The sequence below is a fragment of the Gavia stellata genome, chromosome 1 (assembly GCF_030936135.1).
Source record: "Gavia stellata isolate bGavSte3 chromosome 1, bGavSte3.hap2, whole genome shotgun sequence".
In the NCBI taxonomy this organism is placed as follows: domain Eukaryota; kingdom Metazoa; phylum Chordata; class Aves; order Gaviiformes; family Gaviidae; genus Gavia; species Gavia stellata.
In genome coordinates, this window is record NC_082594.1 from 38,459,186 (window position 1) to 38,480,717 (window position 21,532).

General features: G+C 35.4%; 1 protein-coding gene across 2 annotated transcripts in view; it reads left to right on the forward strand.

Moving 5' to 3' along the window:
• Positions 1-21,532, forward strand: part of TDRD3 (tudor domain containing 3) — a 115,910-nt gene that overhangs the window by 56,951 nt on the left and 37,427 nt on the right. For both annotated transcript variants that reach the window (XM_059818446.1, XM_059818453.1), the window contains exons 4-10: positions 4,947-5,107; positions 7,186-7,327; positions 13,047-13,118; positions 13,817-13,966; positions 14,679-14,819; positions 18,693-18,849; positions 19,218-19,343. In XM_059818446.1, the coding sequence (XP_059674429.1) occupies positions 4,947-5,107; positions 7,186-7,327; positions 13,047-13,118; positions 13,817-13,966; positions 14,679-14,819; positions 18,693-18,849; positions 19,218-19,343 (949 nt within the window). The remainder of the gene's footprint in view (positions 1-4,946; positions 5,108-7,185; positions 7,328-13,046; positions 13,119-13,816; positions 13,967-14,678; positions 14,820-18,692; positions 18,850-19,217; positions 19,344-21,532) is intronic.

Below are 21,532 nucleotides of genomic sequence, written 5' to 3' on the forward strand. Positions count from 1 at the left end.
ATTTTGACAAGACATGCAGTAATGCTGACAGATCAAACTAAGTCATAGTCTTTTTAGAAACAGCTGTTTGGCAGCCTTAGGTAAGCTATGGGCCTTGAGCTCTTCACCTCAATCAGTGTTTTGATTGTGTTCTTAGCTCCTAATGCCTATTTCAGGAGCTCTTAAAAAGGCATGATTACTTCCATATTTTTGAGAAAAGTATATAATGTTAGATATAATAAGCTAAATCTTTACGAGAGGCTGACTAGTTTTTGATTTTGGACCAGTCTGAGTGTGTCAAAGTAATGCTTCTAGGAAGACATTGCAATAACAGTCTTGAATAAAGTAGAATATAGTCTAGTTACTATATTGTAAAATTTGTTGAAAATTATTAGCCAGCTATTGGGCATTGTTTGAAATTTAATCTCAGTAACTTAGGGATCTGAAGAGATTTATTTATTAGAATATTATTTTTTACCTTGATCACATTGACAAGTATGCTTCTAGATATTCTGTCACCCTAACTTGATCTGGAGTATCTCATCTCTTTCTAAGGATGGCAGTAGTGGTTTAATCCCTATTTGTGAGCAGTAATGTCTTAACTGGCAGACATTGAGGCAGGCGTAAGCACTGTTTGAAGAGCACTGATACAAAACAGTTTTACTGACTTTCAGGATTTGCTGGAAAGGCTATTATTTGTTGTAGACAAAGGTGGTATTTCCAACTGTTGATCAGTTAGTCCCCTCAGTCAGCGTGTGTATTGCAGAATTATTTTTTTTTTTCTGAACATGATGTGACGTAAGTACTTACATTTGTTTCTTTGTACTGAAGAAGCCTATAAGCTAACTACACGAGTGAATGATGTTTTAATTAATTTAAACTATGTCCAAAAAGATATGAGTACATTCTATCATATGATAATGTAGATATTTGTTTACTTTGGGTTTTTTTGGTTGGTTTTTTAATTCTTTTCTTTTGAAGAGTCATGTGTGCTCTTGAATTAGCACTAATAGGTTTTGTGGATAAAGAGGAAGGAGTGGGATGTGGTATGTCTCAATGACTTTATTAAACTTCCATTTCCTGTCATTTCTCTTACGCCTCTTTCTGCTGTTTCAAATTTCAGATTCTGACTTTCCCAGTAGTTTTCCCATATATTAATGTAAAACCTACACTATGAATATTGTAAGGGCATGATATACTATAAGATGATGATATTATTATTATTTATTATATTATTATTATTTAAGTTTATTACTTTTCACCTTGAGAAAGTAGGCAGAGCATTAATTACGGAATTAACAATGGATAAAGCTAGTCTTCATTCCTCAACTCATTTAGCCTATGTTCTGTACTCTTAACTTAATTGCATCCTTTAAACTCTAATCACTGAAAGCTGTCTATAGTACTATGGCACATAAAATGCATTTTCTTTATTTTTCTACTTTTTTTTTTTTATTAAAGTCATCTGAACCACTTTTCATAGCATTCCAGCCTTAACATGTGTGCAGTTGCTTGTCCAGTTTGTACATACTTCTGGAGAGAGCAAGCTACAGCTGTATTCTTTGGAACTTAAGAGTGAAGGCATTACCTAAATAATAATATGGGATTGTATAGAAGAAAATAGTCATAGGATCTTAGAGTGGTTGAGGTTGGAAGGGACCTCATGAGGTCATCTGGTCCAATGCCCCTGCTCAAGCAGGGCCACCTAGAGCTGGGTGCCCAGGACCATGTCCAGCTGGCTTTTCAGTGTTTTCTAAGATGGAGTCTCTACAACCTCCATGGGCAGCCTGTTCTAGTGCTCGATCACCCTCGCAGTAAAAAAGTGTTTCCTGATGTTCAGGCGGAGCCTCCTGTGTTTCACTTTGTGCCCATTGTCATTCTCCAGGCTGAACAGTCCCAGTTCTCTCAGCCTTTCCTCATAGGAGAGATGTTCTTTAATCACCTCTGTAGCCCTTGGTGTCCAACCTTGGTGTCCATCCTGTAATAAATTTGGTCTTTTCCATGAGATCCATGGAAAGGTTAGACTTGATGGGCCATTGAGTTACACTACAGTGGCCCATCAGTCAGTATTCTAAGAGTTGTGGACTTCACTACTGTCTCCATTATGGGCTGTTTGTTAGGGTTTATGTATCTGTGTATTTAATTTACTACTTGTTCACCCTCTCATCTGTTTCATATGCTGAATAGCCATTAACCTTTACAAAACATTGTAAAATGTATAAACTTTTACCATGAATCTTTACAAAACATGCATCCTTTCATTCTAGATATTATTACAGTTTTGTCAAATTGCAGTCCCTTTTTTTAAAGGGTAGAGGTTGTAGAAGTGTTGAAAGAACGAACTTGCTTTAATCACAAGCCAAACATATTGTCCATTTATAGAAATAATTCAATTGATCTAGCTGATGTCTTGAAATGTTTTCTCTTTTTTCCCCTTCCGGGGGGGGACGACCCTAGGTGATGTAGAAATTGTCAGATATATTCAACATTACTGTAAGAACTGTTCAAAGTGTTAGTAAGGAACTGAAAGTTGCGTTTTTATAATGGAAGGCGACTTGCAGCCTTCATAGTCGGGATATAACCAGCCTTATTGCTTAGGATACTTGATAATCTACTAGAAATTTGTGTTGTATAAACAAAAACTGTGTCTATCTTTTTGTATATAACATTCAGCACCTGAGTGCTGAAGAGGTTTCAGATTGGCTGACTCGTTGATTAAATGTGTAAGTGTACCTGTTGACCATAACTGATTTGATTTTTGTTTGTTTATTGTAATATCTTTTCCTGTCTTGGTTCTCACATGACACTTTAAAATAGTCTACACAAGTACTGGCACGGGTCTTCTGGATTCACCTGGAATCCAGTGATGGTTGTCCTTGTTCTGCAGGAAGACTGACTTTCTTTTCTCCTGTCATTATACGCTCGTTTTATGTGAAGAGAGGGGAAATGAGCTCGACTGGGAGATGTGGACGCTCTAAGGTCCTGATTAACACCACAGTTATTTTCATGGACTTAATGTGGTGTATATTTGAGAAAACTACGCATTTCCATTCCTCTTTTGCACCTGTTTTCTGAAGCGACATGTAATTTTCTTTGTTAAAGAAGCAGACACTATTGTCCAAGCTCGACAAATGTGCTGCTCTGCTTTATTGTAGTGTATGCTTGACACTGTAGACACAAAACCCTGAACATATTGGCATGTATATTCATAGTTAGCCTAGCCCTCATTTCTTTGCACTCCAGATTTTTTAAGGGATCTACTAAACAATTGTTTAAAACCAAAAGCAAGTACCTAGAACTAGAATTTGCTCAACATTTGTGAAAGAAATTGCCATCATAGTAAAGCTACTATTCAACTGAGTGACAAACCTAGTTGTGGTTAACTAGAAATGCTTCTCAGTTGCCTAGTGTTTCTTCATCTTTACTTTGAAAACATTGCACGATGTTAAAAACTGTTAGCGTTAATTTATGACAGGTGTAGACTTTTGTTGAAGCATCCCATGAGTTGGGAATGAACCATCCACTGTGGTTCATTCACTACTATAGAAAGAATCTAGAGGAGAATTTTTCTTTTGTGGCTTCTTTGCTGTAGTTAACTGATAGAGGAGGGGAACTTGTTTTCATACTATACATTAGATTATCCAGTTTTGCTTCTGTTGAAATAAAGGGAAAAATAAATTTTCCATTCATATGAGAAACAGAATTAGTCTTTTAATTGTTATTGAAAGAAATAAGATTCAGTCAGCATTTACTAAAAATACTATGGTTCTTATTTATACTCTTTTCTTCAAACATTAAGTATTGGAAAAAAAAAAATATGAAAGCTTCCAAGTTTCAGTAGATTCCAAATAAATGTAACTTCTTCAGCTTTTGAGAAATCCTCCATCCCAAATACTGTATTTTCCATTTGAAGTCATAAACAATGCAGGTGCTTTCAAATTTTAAATTTGTTTGAAAGTGTCAAGAATAGGAAAACTACGTAGAAATTTTCATTTATATTACTGGCTATTGTCTCAAGATCACAAAACCATTTAAGAATTGAACTCTCTAGGGTGCTACTTTTGCTCCTTTTAGTGACCATTTTGTGTTCTTCTGGGCTACCTATTCTGTTTCTCAAAGGGAAGAAGCTGATGAAATGTGCACTTTTTCATCTTTTCTGCTGTCTCTCAGGTGCTAGAGATTAGTTGAGCAGCAACAGATTATTCATTTTTATTTCTCAAAGGGATCGAAATGATTGTGTACTCAGCTATAACCAAAATGTGATGAAGCGGTTTGGTTAGTTGGTTTTGGTTTGGTTTTTTGGTGGTGGTTGGGATTTTTGGGGGTTTTGTTTGTTTCTTTTTGTTTGTTTGCAGGTTTGGGGTGTGGTTTTTTTTTTTTGTTGTTGTTTTTTTTTTTTTTTGGTAACTAACTGTGGTGTGTGTAGGAGGATATGCTTCATTTTTAGGTAACCAGCAGGTAGTGATGTCCCTTGAGGTTGTTACATTCTGGTTGCACCTCTGTTTGAAGAAGCTGTGTTTCTAGTTAGTGTTTACAAAGCGGTTGTACTTGAAATGTAGAGTTGATACAACCAGATTGTCTTAAAAGCTGGTTGTTTCTTTCTTTTGAACACTTTGGCAATGAGACCCTGAGGTACAGCGTGTGCAATCTTACCTGACTCCATAGTATGTTGGAAATGACAATATTTGTGATTTTGTTTGTTTGCCCCCCCCCCCCAGCTCTTTTCATTCACTTCTTTTCTATAATCAGTATTGCAGAGGTGTATGAAGCATCACAACTGTTTCTCTGAAAAAGCCATTTTTATCATGTTTTAGAACATAGAGTACATGAGTGACAGAAATTGAACATGACTGCCTGATCAAATTACACTTTCCTTTGCCTGGGGCATCTGTTAGCATGTCTAGATATTACAGTGTGCTTGCTTCATGGGTGTTAACAGTTTTGTCTTTTCTGTTTTGCGTATATAGCTGGAAGGGCCATGTGTTCTGCAAATACAGAAAATACGCAATGTTGCTGCACCAAAGGATAATGAAGAATCTCAGGCTGCTCCCAGAATGTTACGTTTACAGATGACCGATGGACACACAAGCTGCATAGCTATAGAATACAGCTGCATGTCAAAAATAAGGTGAATGGCTTTTTCTTCAAAGTTTTGCTTTGAAACTTCAATGTCTTTAAAATAATGGAAGTGTCCTTAGTAATATATCGAAAAATTGCTTGACAAAACAGGTTTCCTTTTCGAATTTTGTACATAAAGGAGAACTTTAAATTCAGCATGCAGAGGTGTATATGAATGCAATTTACAATACCATTTATGCTGAAGTATGTAATGGAAGAAAATGGATTTTTGCAGCCATCTGCTCAGTCAGAGTTGACACGGCATGCAGCATTTTTGGTGTGTGCAAACTCGAGCCAAATTCCCAGTTTTTAGTAGTAGCAGATCTTTTGTCTGACTTCGGTAGCAGGAATGTCACCGTCCTGACACACCTAACTTAATGCAACTAGTGCTGTTATACCATGGGCAAGGCTTTAACTTGGATTGAATTAGTAAATATTTCTTCAGTTAAAAATGAAGGGTAAGAGAGCTCCTTACTGTTGAACATGGCGATTTGTTTGTGTGTTTGGTTATGAAGGTGTTGAAAATTATCTCTAGTGTTTAGTCTCTAGAGTCATGGTGTGCTTTGCTGTTCACTCTAGTTCAGATTACTTTGACTTAAAAAATTCTTCTTCCCCTCTCTTTCTCTGCTAGCTGCAACAGTTAGAAATAGACCTTTTATACTTCATTTTTAAATGTCGTCTTTTACTGTTAACTGCTCTTTCTGAGCAGGAGCCAGCTTGCAGTTTAGAGTGGTGCTGTCTTAAAAGCTAGAACACTTAATGATATTTTAATTTTAGCTTGAGCCAGCAGAACTTGGAATATCATATTCCAATGTGAATATAAAGAGAGCAGAAAAGAAAGGCAAACAGACTCCGTAGAAGACATAATTTGAGAGCTTTTAGATAAAATCTCAAAAACGTCAGAGAACTCATCACTCTAATAATAATGTGAGCTCTTCCTTTCAAGTAACGTTGTATGAAAATTTGTGGTTTATGTGGTTGAAGGTTTGAAGTTGGACTATTAACCTCGAATAATATGCTGTTTCAGTACACAGTATTTATTTATTTACAGAAACACAAATCAGTTTTCTTTTAAATTAGAAGTTCTTCATGGCTAGGATTTCCATTTACCCCTCCCCGTCTTTGCATAATTTTCATTTTTTGCAATAATTTTTTCTTGTCTATTTTTTTCTGATCTCATTTTCTTTGCTTTTATTAGAACAATACAAAAAATTCATTAATATTGCTAAGGTTAATGCCACTAGTGCTGAAATTGGCTGACTTGACTGTGAATGTTCCTCACCATGTGGTATGGTCCTGTGATTGCAATGATAGCTTTTAGCATGTTGGGAAGACGTTATTTTCTCTTTGCTGCAAGGTTATAACTGACTGTGTCCTGTTTCTCACAAGAAAAATCATAGTTCCTAGATTGTGCTGCTTGTTATATCTTTCAATTATGGCTGGGAGATGTGTGATTATTTTATGCATCTGCTGTTGTTTTTCATAGGGTAGATTGACATGAAAAGAAGGTAGGTACCTCCTTGTGGGAGCGGACCGCAGAGAGCATCCATATGTTTTCAAATGATAGAATAATGAGAGAAGCAGCAGTACGAGATGCAGTCCTGGCTGTTAGTAGTGTATAGAAAGCTGCTTTTCTAACAGCCCTTTGTTTTTTCCTAAGTTAAATTTGTAAAACAAATGAAATGATTAACAATCTGGAAATCTATTTATTAAGTATAAATGCATCCCAGGATGAGGAACTTATTCTTAGACAACTGACTTTGAGACATCTTCTGTTAGTCTAAGCAAATCACATCCTTAGTTTGGTATTGTTAAATTGGATTTTAACCAAACAATTTGCAGACATTCATCTCTGTTACAATATAATTTGCAGTATGGCATTCTTGTGTAATGAATGGGAAGTGTTCCAATAAAGCTATTAAAAGTACCGTGCATACTGAAGGAATTATTGCGAATGTTTTTGATACTAGTTTTTTAACATGAAATATGACAATGGTAGAAGTATAATAAGAGTAGAATTTTATGTGGTTTTGGTGGCAGAATATTAATAAACGTATTTGAAATATTTGGCTTTGTTTCTATTTCCAGCCTGAACACTCCACCTGGAACAAAAATTAAGCTTTCAGGAATTGTTGAAGTGAGAAATGGATTCTTGCTGTTGGATGACAGTAACACAGCAGTTCTTGGAGGTGAAGTGGAGCATCTTATAGAAAAGTGGGAATTACAAAGGGTGAGGTAACACCACTGGAAATGCTTGTCTTACAGGATGCATGTTACATTTAATGACATCAAGCTTAATGTGTTGACTGTGAACTTTTGTATGATAAGCTTTTAGAACTTTACTGTCCCAATATTTTTAGAGATGCAGCCAAATATATGTAAATAGGTCTTGTGTATAATGCTGCAAATGAAGAAACTATAAGTGATCTGATTCACTTGGATCATCAGGGGAACTGATTCATTTCATAGTCTGCAACGATTGAAAACATTAATCAAACATATTAAATTTATTTTAGTGCAGTCATTGGTGGTTGCTTTCCTAAACAGTTTGGTGCCCTTTTATAGAATGATGCCTTTTACAGTTACCATCTGCAGACTATATTTTTGAGTCCAAAAAAGTATAGTAAGTATGGAAAGCATTGAAGTTGGTAACCTTAAGTATGAATTCTATATCGCAGATTTAATCAGTGCTTTAGGTAAATTTGTGATTAGAAAGACAAATTAGAGGTTTTAAAATCTTTCAACAAGCCGTAAGTGCTTGTAAGTCCCTTTACTCTGTTTTAGCCTGGTTCCTGTCCCAATTAGAACAAAAGTTGCTGCAGGAAGGCTTTTTCATACATTTCCTCACAAATAAGTGGAAGTTCCTCGGGCAGGAAGTTGTGACCCTGCTAAAAACAGTCCCAAATACTTACCAAATCAACTATCACTACTACTGCACACATACATCTCTTTATTTTTACATCCATGTCTCTGAAACAGAGTAGCTGCTTATGAACATGATGGTCATTTCTGTGTAAAGTACTTTTATTGTTGCTGATGCTAAGCTTGGCACAGACGTTTTTGTTACGGCTAGCCTTCTTCAGTGTTGGTATAAATTCTATAGATTTGAGCAAACTTGGCCAAAACTTAGTTGAATGTTTGAGTTACACAGTGTCCACTGTACTAGATTCTGTTTGGCATCCTTTTTGAGCTTGTATAGTTGAAAATTCCTGGTTTTAAATGAAGCTGCTTGTTTGATTAAAAAGAAGGTTCTGGGGCCAACAGCAGAAACATCCCATTGTATCATTTTTATTCATATTCACTATAAAGTCTTGTGAGCTCTCTCTCCAGTTAAAAAATGCTGAGTTTTAAGATCGATGGGGACGGAGGAGAGACACATAGAAGTAACACGTTCTGAAGAATGCCAACTAATTGGTGAGAGAAGGGCCAATAGAATTGGTTAGCTTTATTGGTGATATTTTGGACAGTCTGTTTTCACATTTCTTCTATTTGGGCTTCAACAAATAAACATTCATTTATAAAAATTAGTTTGTTTTTGATGTCAGTGTCAAGAAATAACTCTGAACACATTCTGTTTACAAGAAACCATTTAACCATTGGCGTGCTGCTGACTACAACAACTTCCAGCACTTGTTAGCAAGTTCTGTTGGCTTTATGCGATATGTTTAAAAGAGAAGTAACTAAGTTTTCACTGATTTACTCTGGTAAGATAAAGTATAGAAAGTAAACTACTGCCTATTGCTATCCTCTCAATTCTCTAGTTCCATCTAGCAATTTGCCAGAGTATCATTTTATTTTTCTTATTGACCAGCTCATAGCACATGATCAGGTTCCCGGCATAAATGTGGCCATGTCAGAAAAGCTGTGGGTGACAAGAAATCAGTTTGGACAGGTGAACCATGACCACTGGAAATCGTAATGCCAGTTCTATATCCGGACTGACAGCTAGACAGATAGTGCTCAGAAAAGTCTATAAAAGCCAGGTGCTACTTTGATAGCAGTTGCCTCATGAACTCAATGTTTCTGTCCTGTTCAGAAAGCTATACAGAAGGGAACTGTTGACAAATAAGCGCGATTGTCAACTCTCCAAGATATTTGAGCAAGGACATTGCCACTCCTTGTCTAATCTTGCCACTGAAGCTTAAATGAAATGCTGAACTGTGTTTGCATAAAAAGACAGAAAACTTCTATTTCTGTGACTGTTTCAAATTACTTGTTTTGAAGCCAGTGTTTTTTTCTCTCCACTACAATGCCTGAGAAGTGTTAATTGAGCTTCTTGTGCAGATGATATGAAATAAGTTTCTTTTATAGTCATTAAAAAAGTTAGTGCTATTAAGTCAAATAGTATTACAAAATTTTAATTCTAAAGTTGTTCGTCCAGTCTTAAATTATTACCCTTGTACCTGTCTGTCAGCTTCTAGTTATGTAGTTGCATTACTGTTTTTTTCCATTCAGAATGATGTTTGAAATTGCTTTCAGGAGTCATCAAATTTCACTAATGAAAGGCTTGTATTACAAATACACTGTATGTGGAATGAATGCAATGTTATCACACTGCAAATGTAGTTTATGTGGAATAAATGTGGTATTTTTTGTAGCATTCAATTTTATCGTAAGGTAATTCTAGTCTTGAAATTCTTTTCTTTTTCAAATGTCACTGTTTAAGTGACAGTAAATAACTAAGTAAGGAGTAAATGAGAATGTTCCTGTGTGATCTTTTTTTCTAGACTATTTGGAAATAAAAAATAATATGTCATGGATTTCCTTAGGTGAGAATACATTTCCAAATAATTACTGCTTCATAGTGTTCCCAGTGTTATGGTGGTGACTGATGTTTCAATGAGTGAGGATCAGTGTCTGCGAGATATTGCTGGTACCCTTCTTATGAAGGAAGAGTACCTTCTATTGCTCTTCATCAAAATATCAGATGATCTGTTAAGTGAAGGCTGAAGCAAATTTTGCTGAGAAGATTGGTGTGACTGTTTGGTAGGCCTTTATATTTTTAAAACATAGAATCTGTCAAATTACAGATTATCTAAAGTAAAATTCTCTCGTATACTTGATGATTCTTCTATTTTGGTGAAAGAGGCGCTAAATATTGGGGTTACCTGATAGGTAAAGGGAGTAGTTTTATGTATACTTCAAAATTCAAATTAGAAAGAAGTGTGAGGGAATAATAGTATGTATCTCGGAGTTCAGTCACATATTGTAAATGTTTCTTTCTTAAGAGATTCCATAGGAAATATTTTTTTTTTAATGTCACAATCCAAATACAGCAGAAAGGGTAAAAGAAGCATACTAAATGTATTTATAACAAAGTTTATTGTAAATGATAGCTACTGCTGTGCTACAAGCAAATTTAACCGTAAGTTATAAATTATTGTTCTTGTTGCCAGTTTGCTATTTATTCAGTGCAAAGTGAAATTTAATTTCCAAAGCAGTCATACTCACTTCTCAGCTGACAGTGCTACCTGAGAATAAAGTGTCAAGGCTATTATTTACCATTAGACAGAGTTCTTTCATTCTGGATAACAATTTTATGCAATAAATTGTTATGATTCGAAATCCATGTAGCTAAACGTTAGTAAATATGCAGTCAATTTTTAAGTGCTTTTTTGCTATTTGCAAATTACATGTTTGAGCAGTAGTTTGGAACAGTTTTTTTCTTGTATGTGTTTCCTTGGTTCTGGTTGGGAAAGAAAAAGAAAAATGTGACCTTAAACTTAAGCATGTTCTTCCTGATTACAGAACATAAGGACTTAATTATGATCAAATACTCAAGTTCTTAGGCTATCATATAAATATTTTTATTATAATTTGATTCAATGTTGGAGTTCATTCCAGAATTGCCTACACTTCTCTAGGTCCAAACAAAAAAAAAAAATGTGTACGGTTTATTGGACCTAGAGTGCCTACCCTGGGGATGCAAAGTGACTTGGCCATGAAATGACTGTTGTACTGTGCTGCTTCAGTCAATAGATACGGGAAGGTATGAGCGTGCTACAGTAATCAGCCCTTGGCTAGCTCGTAATTCTGAGGCAGTGCTTTAAGAGAACTGATTGAACTAAAGCAGAAAAAATTTATGATTTCTGCACTTCTAAGTGCTTTGTTTTGAATAATACATTGAATACTTTGTCAGTGTTTTTTGCTCCAAGACATGAGGAAAAGGATCTTTAATTTTTTTTTCACCCTTGAAAGTAATTCATAACTATAAATGATTTAGAAAATGGTCTTCGGTTCATGAATAAAAGCAGTTAACTTGAAAAATGTGGACCAAAAGTTTTGATTTGGGTATTGGTTAGCCAAATTAATATCTTAAAGACATTCTCTGATAGTATAATGGCTTAAAGCATATTCATGTTTATACTACAGTTCTCACATGATGGAATTAAATCAATTTTACATCAGGGTAATAAAATATATAGGTAAATGTCATATCTAGCCGTAAAGTAATTAAAACTTTCTTTGTCAGTGTGGAGTAGTAAATGATGTGTATAATCGTGCATGACTGTCCCAGTGGGAAAAAAGGGACAATAAGAAATGAAGATGATAAACTAGATGCATTATAGGAAATGCAATTTTGAATCATTTTAACAGTATTAAGGCCCTGTTCTTCCTTTTTCCACTTCTGGAACCAAATATTTCTGTGTAATATGAAATAATTAACACCTAACCAAATGTCGATTCCAGTGAATTTCATTCTCTTGCAGGTTGCTGCTGTTGTCACAAAGAAAGAGAAAAAGTGTTTCAACTATGAAGAGCTACTTTAATGCAATGTTTTACAAATCCATCTTTTTACTGTTGTTGGCCACTAGTAATTTATATTATTTGAGAAGGCTTTGTTTTCACGCCTAGGTCACTGATTGCCTGATTGTGGCTAAAAGTTTAGAGTGCTTCTATAAATATTAAGTATTAATAATTTTATGCTTATTGTTATGGTCTTTATGATCCAAAGATCTGCTGATGAATTTAGCATATGTACTGTACTTTTCATAAGGCCATAGGGGAAATGTTCTAGTGGCACAGTATTTTGTTTCCAGCAGTGGCAAAAAGAGATGTTTTTTAGGAAGAGCACACAACCTGAACTCTTACACAGTCTTGGCATCTGGAATTGTTGTATTATCTTTATCAGGGAATACAGTTGTGACCAATTCTTTCAGTAGTTGCTTATAGATGGGTTCATGAATTTCACAGAGTGGTTGAGGTTGGAATGGACGTCTGGGGGACATCTTGTCCAGCTCCCCCCTCTCAAGCAGGGCTACCCAGAGCTGGTTGCTTAGGACCATGTCCAGGCAGCTTTTGAATATCTCCAAGGATGGAGACTCCACAGCCTCCCTGGGCAATCTGTGCCAGTGCTTGGTCACCCTCACAGTGAAACAGTGTTTCTTGATGTTCAGCTGGAGCCTCCTGTGTTTCAGTTTGTGCCCATTGCCTCTGGTCCTGTCACTGTCACTGGGCACCACTGAAGAAAGCCTGGCTCCCTCCTCTTTACAGTCTCCCCTCAGGTATTTCTATAGATTTATAAGATCCCTCTGAGCCTTACCTTCTCTAGGCTGAATTTGTCTGATGCCTTCTTAAACATGCTGAAACCATATGCCTTTACAACCTCTAATGGCAGCAAGGTCACTGGGTGCTATGCAGAGAAACGTGCATATTTGTGTGCTGCTTTGTTCTGTTAGTGTAGATTTTTGGTATATAACTGAGTCTTGTTCATTTGCTGAATGTGTTGTCTTCATGATTCAGCAAATTTTCCTAATTTTCTTCATCTCCATGTGCCTCATCCAACTTTCTCCTTGCTTAAGTGAAGTGCCCCAGGATTTTAAGTATATCATAGATTTTAATTTTTCTGCTTAAAATGTTCATCTTGCAAGTTTCATGTACTTTCTGAAATAGACGTTTATAATCTGGTTTTTATTTGCAATTTATTAATCAACAATTTTCTTTTACAGAGTTTAGCAAAACATAATAGGAGTAACATTGGAACAGAAGGTGGCCCTCCCCCTTTTGTACCTTTTGGGCAGGTACAGTATATTTCTCTGTCAGTTCATGTTAAAAAAAAAAAAAACCCAAAAAACAAAAAAAAACCCAACCCAAAACCAAACCAAACCAAACCAAACCAAACCCTAAAAAAACACCACAAGAAAACCCCCAACCAACAAACACCACACCTCCGCTGCCTCCCCCACCCCCTGCAAAAAAACAAGAAACCCAAAACCAAACCTGTATCATGATATCTAGGGGACCTGGTTCCAGTTAGAAAAAAGCTATCATAACACCTTAGATCATGATGACTTGAATCTAAAAAATGTGCCTGTTTTTAAAAAAAATTGTTGATCCTGTCACTTTGTTGTGCCAATTTATATTTAACATTTTTCCTCTCACTTTCAAACTTAAAATTTCATTTAGTGTTTGGACCCTTTGATTCTTCCTGTCAGATCTTGTAGGCGTAACATATTCCCTTCTTAAATGACGAAGGTGTTTACAAGAATCGTATTAACTACATCATGAACTAAGCTTAAAATTTAAAAGCCATTTTTTTTGGCATTTCTAGTGGACCAGAGGAGGGTGCTTTCAGCAAGACCGTCTAGATGTCCTAGGTGTACATTTTTGCGATCATATTCTTTATCTAAGGTTGTGCTACTCTAATGGAATAATACTTTATTTTTTTCAAATGAGAGTAGGCAGAAGAGTTAATTAAAATTTTCTTTTGCATTTTCAGAAATGTGCCTCTCTCGTGCAAGTGGATAGCAGAGAGCTTGATCGCAGAAAGACTCTGCAAATGACAAATACTGTAAAAACTGTTGCGGACAATGATGAATTTGAAAAGCAGAGAACAGCTGCTATTGCAGAAGTAGCAAAGAGCAAGGAGGTTAGAATGCATGTGTTGCAGTATTTTACTTACAGTGATTGATCTTTTCTTGTTATTTCAAGTATTTCCAAGTATTTCTCTCTTTAATGACAAATGCTTTCTGATGTTTGCCACCTTATAATTCTACTCATGTACCTTTAAAAATCTGAATCCAAAAGAGAGTCCTTTTGGACTAATGAGTATGTTCTTATTTTAATAAAGCTAATAAATGTGTCATAATGTTTTATTGTAGATATGATTTTGATACATCTATTAAAAAATGTGGGGTTTACAATTTAGCTAATGAGATTTAAGTAATAATTACAGGCTTTCAAATTGTCATCTGCTTTTTTCAGTTCTTAAAAACCCGTGATTCTGTGCATTCAGTCTGAAAGAATAGCTGGGAAGTTTAGTTCTAACATGTTAGGTTTTTATGTCCTTCCTTGGTTTTCCTTTTTAGTTTATTTTTCCAGTTTGCTTGGTAAGTCATAAAATCTAGAATTATATACCCTTTTAACAGCCTCATTTGGGCATAGAAGAAAAAACCAGAAGTCCTACCTAATAAATTAATCTTTTTCTGTGTGTGTAAACTAGTGCTTTATTTGTTGATGCAAAGCATAATCATAAAAAATACAGCTGCATCAGATTTACTGCACTTTTTCTACTAGCTAAATATTAAGGCTTATTTTCATGAGTTCTGTTTACTGAAATGTTGTTTTTGTGCTTATCAAAGACCAAGACGTTTGGAGGAGGTGGTGGTAGTAGCAGAAGTAATCTCAGTGTGAGTGCTGGAGGGAATCGAAACAGGGAACTGTTCCAGAAAGAGAAGATAACAAAACCTGAGGGAAAGAATGAAGGTGTCTACCGAGAACTGGTAAGGTGGAAGACTTAAATGGAACCTTAAATGTGTACCATTAAAAAAAAACAAAAAACAAATGTAACAAAAATAAAACCAAAAGACCCTGAGGAATAAGTTCTTTCCTTTTCAATTTGTTTTGAAGTCTGCTTAGAATATTTAAGGTGCTTTTGTACCTTACCGACATAGTTATGAGTTTTGACGTGATTGGGGGGGGGCGGAAATTAATGTTGTCTTATCCAGTAAAATTTAAACCCAAGTCCTCACAAAAGAAAAGCAGTAATGTATGTGGGTATAGGACATTACAATATAGTTGTATTTTCTTGTTTAAATAAGCATAACAGTTTTGCATGTTAACATTTATTAATTCATTTTAGACAGGAAAACTTTCATCCTTCAATTTCAACATATCAAATAATATTTTAATGTAGCTTTTCTTCTGAATTAATTTAATATTTATTTTAAGAATCTGTTTTAAACCATTTATTTGACATTGAGAAAACTAAGTGCTACTCTGATATTTATAGTAACTAAGTAGAAATACTTTTGTTGTGACATGGGAATATCATGCTTACATGGTCACAAGTAATGTTTCATTTTGAGTAAGGTGGGTTGCCATTGGAGTATCTGAACTGTGCCCCTTAATCCAAAATACCGCCTTCCAATATATTTCATAACTTTATACTTACTGAGACATGGTCTTTGGGATCACTGCGTTGAATTAAGTGAATATAAGATGAGCAGTTATTGAAGTTTTTGTTTTGATTACTTCAGCAATCTGAAAGTTTATGATGGATGAAGTATTTGTTATCAGGAACAACTCCAGAAAGGAACTTCCAAGTATGCAATAACAATTAATGATTCTGATTTGAGTGATGAAAGCCGACTAAAAGAGGCATCACAACAATGTAGTAAATCAGTAAACCAGTATTAAAATATTGATTATAAATATCACTTATTTATTGTTGAATATTTTCCACCTTATTTACTTTTATCAAAGGTTTAACAATCAGAAGAAAAGAGATTTAGGAACAGTAACTGCCTGTTAAAATTTTGTTTGTATAGTATGTGCCTCATCTCACAGCAAGGAGAGCCTCCAACAGTGTTGCCTTCAGCACTGTGCTCAGAAATGTCAATATAGAATTGTAGAAACATGGGCTGAAAGGACCTCAAGAGGTCATTTAGTCATCCCTCTGCCCCATGTAGCACCAGTGGTACACTTTGTCATTCTTGACAACTGTGTCTCGACCTAAATAGACTTAACACCTCCCCCCCGCCGCCAACGAACGGACAAAAACCCCAACCAGAAACACCCCACAAAATTTGAATTGGGCAATTGTTTAAAGTATTCTGTTTTCTACTTTTTCTATGAACTACAAGAAACTTGTCTTGCCTTGCAGTGTAAAATGGCAGTACTTCCAACTTATCAAAACTTAATATTATGTCATTTAACATATGTAGGTGGTGTTTAGAAGAAGGAAATACGAACCCACTAAGCCTATATAGAAAGCCTTCTTTGATTATAAATAATGATTTTTAGATCTTAAAGGAATGCATGACAAATGTTTTTTGTCTTTTTAGATTTGTAACATCAAGTAGGTTTGATTGTTGACTTCAGTGTATTTTGTTGACTTGTGTGTATATTGAAAAACAGTTAAAGGTGTTACCTTCTGAGAAAACTGGAGCAATATATCTTTACCTACAAAACAAGAAACAAAGAAGTAGTTTTTCCTATTTCTTTGTAGACAGACAATAGATTGCAGAGGGCAATCATTCTCCGCTTTTAATAGTCCTTACAGGATATGTCCTACAATTTTGTCTTTCCAGTTTTGTATATGAGAAGCAAGACTTGTGCTATGTAAATGAACTTAAAGGGAGTGTTTTTGACATCCAGAGGTACTTAAGGTACTACCTCCTTTCTCAAACAGTCTTTGTGCCTGGGAAATTGCCTTTCCCTTGGTCTCAAATTGTGATCTACCGAAGATTTATTTTTTTGTAATCCATAGCTGAGAGTACAGGTGTTGTATATATGAATCTTTGTTTCTTGCCAGTCTTTGAACATAGCTGGTGTACACAGAATTTCCACCATTGAAAGGAGGTGATGCAGCAGTAATGGCTGGGAGTTCTCTTCTCATCCAAACCAGCTACTTAACTACAAAAGGGAGAAGAGTGAAGCAAATTTGCTGAGGAAGTACTTATCTGTGTTGTACCCTTGTTGTCATGCAGAAGAATCTAGGAGAATGGCCCAGAGGAGGAACTGTTCATATCTTTCATTAAAAATAAGACATTATTTAGGCAACTGGAAGTCAAACTCCAGTGGGATGATGATTCCCTGTAGATGCTGAGGTCATGTTCCTGCCCCATTGGTCTTTGAAGACCTTTTAAATTTCTGTTCCTTTACTTTGTCTTTGGACACTTAATTTAAGAGTATTGTTGAGTTTAGGAATGAAGAAGGATGCATGAAAGCATTGGAGTTAACATTGCTGAGCATGTGGAAGTTGTAGCCAAGTGCTGCGAATTCATGTCGTGCCCATTACAGTGATTTTTGCATAGCTAAGCATAGTTATGAAAGCTATTTGAGGTGTTATATCTTCTGGCTTAGTGTATTGAGAAATCTCTGTATTGAGGTAGCAACCACAAACACTGATTTTGTGTCTCTGCCCCCAAAAGGAAATCTGCTCATATCTGTTGTCCCAGAGCACAGCATGTAGCTGGAAGTAAGACAAAAAGTGAACGTATTAAAACATAAGGAGAAATGAGGAGTGGAGAAATTGCATCATAAGACTGTGGAAAACAGAGGAGAGAAAGGGTTAAACGTTACTTGTCATGCAGCTCTCATACAGTTGTAATTTAAATCATTCTAGCAATAAAAGTTAATGTTCTTTTAAGTAGAGGGAGAAAAAAGGGCTTGTGGATCTTAGAGGTTAGGTTCAGTTGGGTTTGGGTTTTTTTGTTTGGGTTTTTTTTTGGTTGTGGTTTTTTTGTTTGGTTGGGTTTTGGTTTGTTTGTGGGTTTTTCTGTTGGGTTTTTTCTTTTTTTTTGAGGGTCACAGTATGGCTATTTTGGAACCTGTAGACAAAATGTTATGTTCATGGGACTCCAGTTAAGAATGTGTTTGGTTACAGCTGTTGCATTAGATGAATAACTGGCATAATTTTGGTTGGGTATGTGTTGAGGAAGGATAGAGGGCCTAGTCCCATTTCATGTTTAGTGCATGTAGGTCTGTCCACACTGGAAGAGGCAGTTCTCACTTGAGTACTGTAACACACAGTTCAGATGTAAGGTAATTTTCTGTAATTAATGCTCTGTGATTCCTGCTTTGCCTTTTTGTCATTATGTTTTATACAGTTTAGAATAAGAAAGCCTGTATTTCTGCACAAGTAAATTGTTTGTATTTCTTTGCTTTCTTCTACAGAATCTTTAGCGATTGTATTTTCTCCATGTTTTAAGAAGCGTATAACTGGGTTTTGTATTGTCTGTAAAAGTTCTGAAAGGGTTCAAACAGGAACAAATGGCTAGTTTTTACATTGGTATTTCTTTGAGAGATTCCTTTTTAGTTTTCATCTCAGAGAAAGTATTTTACAGTCTGTCATACTATTCCAGTGTACAGCAAAGGAAGGGGTAGACTAGGGGAATTTGTGCTTGAAACCACATAACATTAGAACTGAAAACTGATGAATTAAAAATCATAATAATAATATTAAAAAAACCCCTCTACTAGCTGATTGTTTGGACCTAAGAGAAGATTTTATATAAAACTGAAATATTTATCATCAATGAAATATGAAATGGTGTTTCAATTAAATAATGAAAAGATAAAATAAAATCTGATGGTTTTGCAGAGTCTCTGTTGTATCTTGTGACTAGTTCTGTGTGTGCCTTTTATTTCAGGTTGATGAAAAGGCTCTAAAACACATAACAGAGATGGGTTTCAGCAAAGAAGCAGCAAGACAGGCACTTATGGATAACAGTAACAGCCTAGAGGCGGCATTAAATTTTCTTCTGAACAGCAGTAAACAGAAACCCATTCAGGGACCACCACCTAGAGGTATAACTTGCAAAGAAATGCTTTAAAACAGTGTTTATGAGCAAAGAAATTTTTGTATGGTGGATTACTAATGTAGTTATAGAGGGGCATATCTGCATGTTGTTTTCCTGCAAGTTAGAATACGTTGCAAACCTGAAAGCAAATACTTAAAAAAGACCTCTGTGTATTGTATTCTTGTCAAAATTTTTGAATTTGAAGTCACAGATTTGAATATCTTTACATGGAAAATACCTGTATCTGTTTTGTCCTTGTTAGAATTTTTTAAAGATAGGAAATACAAACATTTTATAAATGAAATATAAATTTTAAAAAAGTGTACACTTTTTTTAATTTATTCCCCACTCACAAGTAACTTTTGATGTTTATAGGTAAAGGGAAGGGCCGAGGCCGAATAAGACCTGAAGATGAAGAAGAGCTAGGAAACACCAGACCCTCTGCACCAAGCACACTGTTTGATTTCCTGGAATCTAAAATGGGTACTCTAACAGTAGAGGGTAAGTTATTGAAATTAATGTATCTGGAACCAATATTGGACAGTGTTCGTGGAATTCTTTTTCCTAACTTTGTCATCTAAAAGGTGGTTCCTAGAACTTCCTCCACAGTCAGCCATAAAAAAACCAATGAGTGCTAGAGAGCTATTCCTCTCCTTGGAAGAAAGGTCAAATAAATTGCACTGTGGTGGTTTGTACTTCTGTCTTGATTACAGAAGAGCTTAGGGTGTTTGCTTCAGGCTTACATGTCTAAAAGTCAATAATTTTGAAATAAGGTGATGTAAATCCCGGTTTGTTAATCTAATTTGATAAAGGCTCTTGCAACTTTAATGAACTTCCATGTTGTTCAGAAGTAAGTAGAGAAAAAAGCCATAACTGCAGTTCTCCTTCCTCAGTTTATAAACAGCACATTTGGCGTGCTGCCCAGTTAAGAGTTTAGTAATTGTGGTAAGCTTAATTGTTTTTGTATTCCATCTACCTGGAGGGAGGAAAAAAGCTTTTGGCTGCTGTAAAATATTAAACAACTATTTTCTCCTGGTTTTCCTGTTTAATAACTGTAAGGACTGAGGGAGAGGTAGGATTTTAGAAAGAGAGAAGCCAAATATTCCCTGAGATTTAATGCAAAAGATCTGGGCTTTCTCTTTAATGTCCTTTTAGTTACTTTTCTTTCTTAAGAAGCAATGCAAGAATGTAGTCTATGCATCAGGATTCTGTTTAGGTCTAGATCATTCAGTACTTGGGAAGCTTTAACAGACAGATGCTTTAAAAGAAAAAAGAGGAAACTCCATACATCCTGAGGTCTCTAGAGGCTGCTATAATATTAAAGTAAAACTCGCGGTAAGCTGAGTAATAAATGGCGATCATTTTTCTTTTGGGTATGGCCTTGGAGGTGATTCAGTGGCCAACATGAAATGAAAATACCTGGTTCCATTATTTAACATGAAGGTTTTGTGATGGAGTTGTAAGGGTTTTTTCTCCCTATAAAATTACACTTTTTTTCTAAAGGGTAAAAAAAAGGTCATACTAGTTTATATGAGCTGTTTTAATATTTTGGAGTTTTTTAAGGAATAAGTGCATTTAAGGAATGACTGCATTTAGATGTAATTTTTTTTTAACTTAAGATCCAAAATAGTCTTTGTCAACTGTTAGTAACGGTCACTTTTGCATATTTTCACTGGATTTGGTTTTATAAAAAAAAAAGTAAAAAAAAAAGAGTAATTTGGAAAAACTGGAAAGCAAGCTGTAAATGAAAAGTGAATGCAGTAAATGAAAGTGAACAGGTTGCCCTGTTGGGAAAGGTACGCACGGCTGTAATGTCAGTAGGCACCTGCATCTGAAATACAAGTAGAACATCCCCATTGCTCTGGTTAGTCGAGTGAGAGATTTTTTGTTGAATATATTTTTGTTTGTAGCTTATGTGTATTAAAAACATGTAAATATTTGTCTTTTTTTGCTATAGCAGTGAATTTAAGGTTAGTTGTGTTTGAGAGTCATTACTGAATTAGAAATGAAAACATAAAGCCATGTATAGTCTGTCAGTGCATCAAAACCCTACTTTTCTGTGAGAATTATTAGGGCTATCTGCTTTCCATTAAATGCATGGTGCATTTTTTGTTCAAGAGCTGTTATTGTTAGATCTTTCAGATGTTTGAAGCTGCACTTTTACAGTTGCTACTTGCATAAGTAGTGTAGCCTTTCGCAGTAATGTGTTTGAATATTTTTTTCAGCCTGTAGCAACTAAAAGTCAACGTATTCAGGTGGAAGGAACACAGCAGTCTAGAAATTCACTTCTTGGAGCTGTACAGAGGATGCCTTTATCCAAAAAAGAGGATGCAGCAGCAAAAAAAAGGATACCTGTTTTATCATAGAAAACTTGCCTCAGTAGATGCGCTTGAGAGTTAGTGAACCTGCTAGCAAACCCAGGGGTCTCTTGCTGCTGCTGGTAGAATTAGATTCACTGTGAGCCATTTTAGAGTTCACTAAACATTTTTGTAACGTGCTAAGTTTTAACTGTGAACAGAAAGGCATTTGCTTATAAATGTGATAGGTTATAGTTGTTTTGATAGCAAATATGATACTGTTGCTGTACCTAGGTTGAGTTTCATTGCAACAGTGTCTTTTTTTGACCTGCAAAACAAATTATTTTAAATAGCTAAATAATGTTTTATATTTTAGTTGGGTCTAGGTCTTAC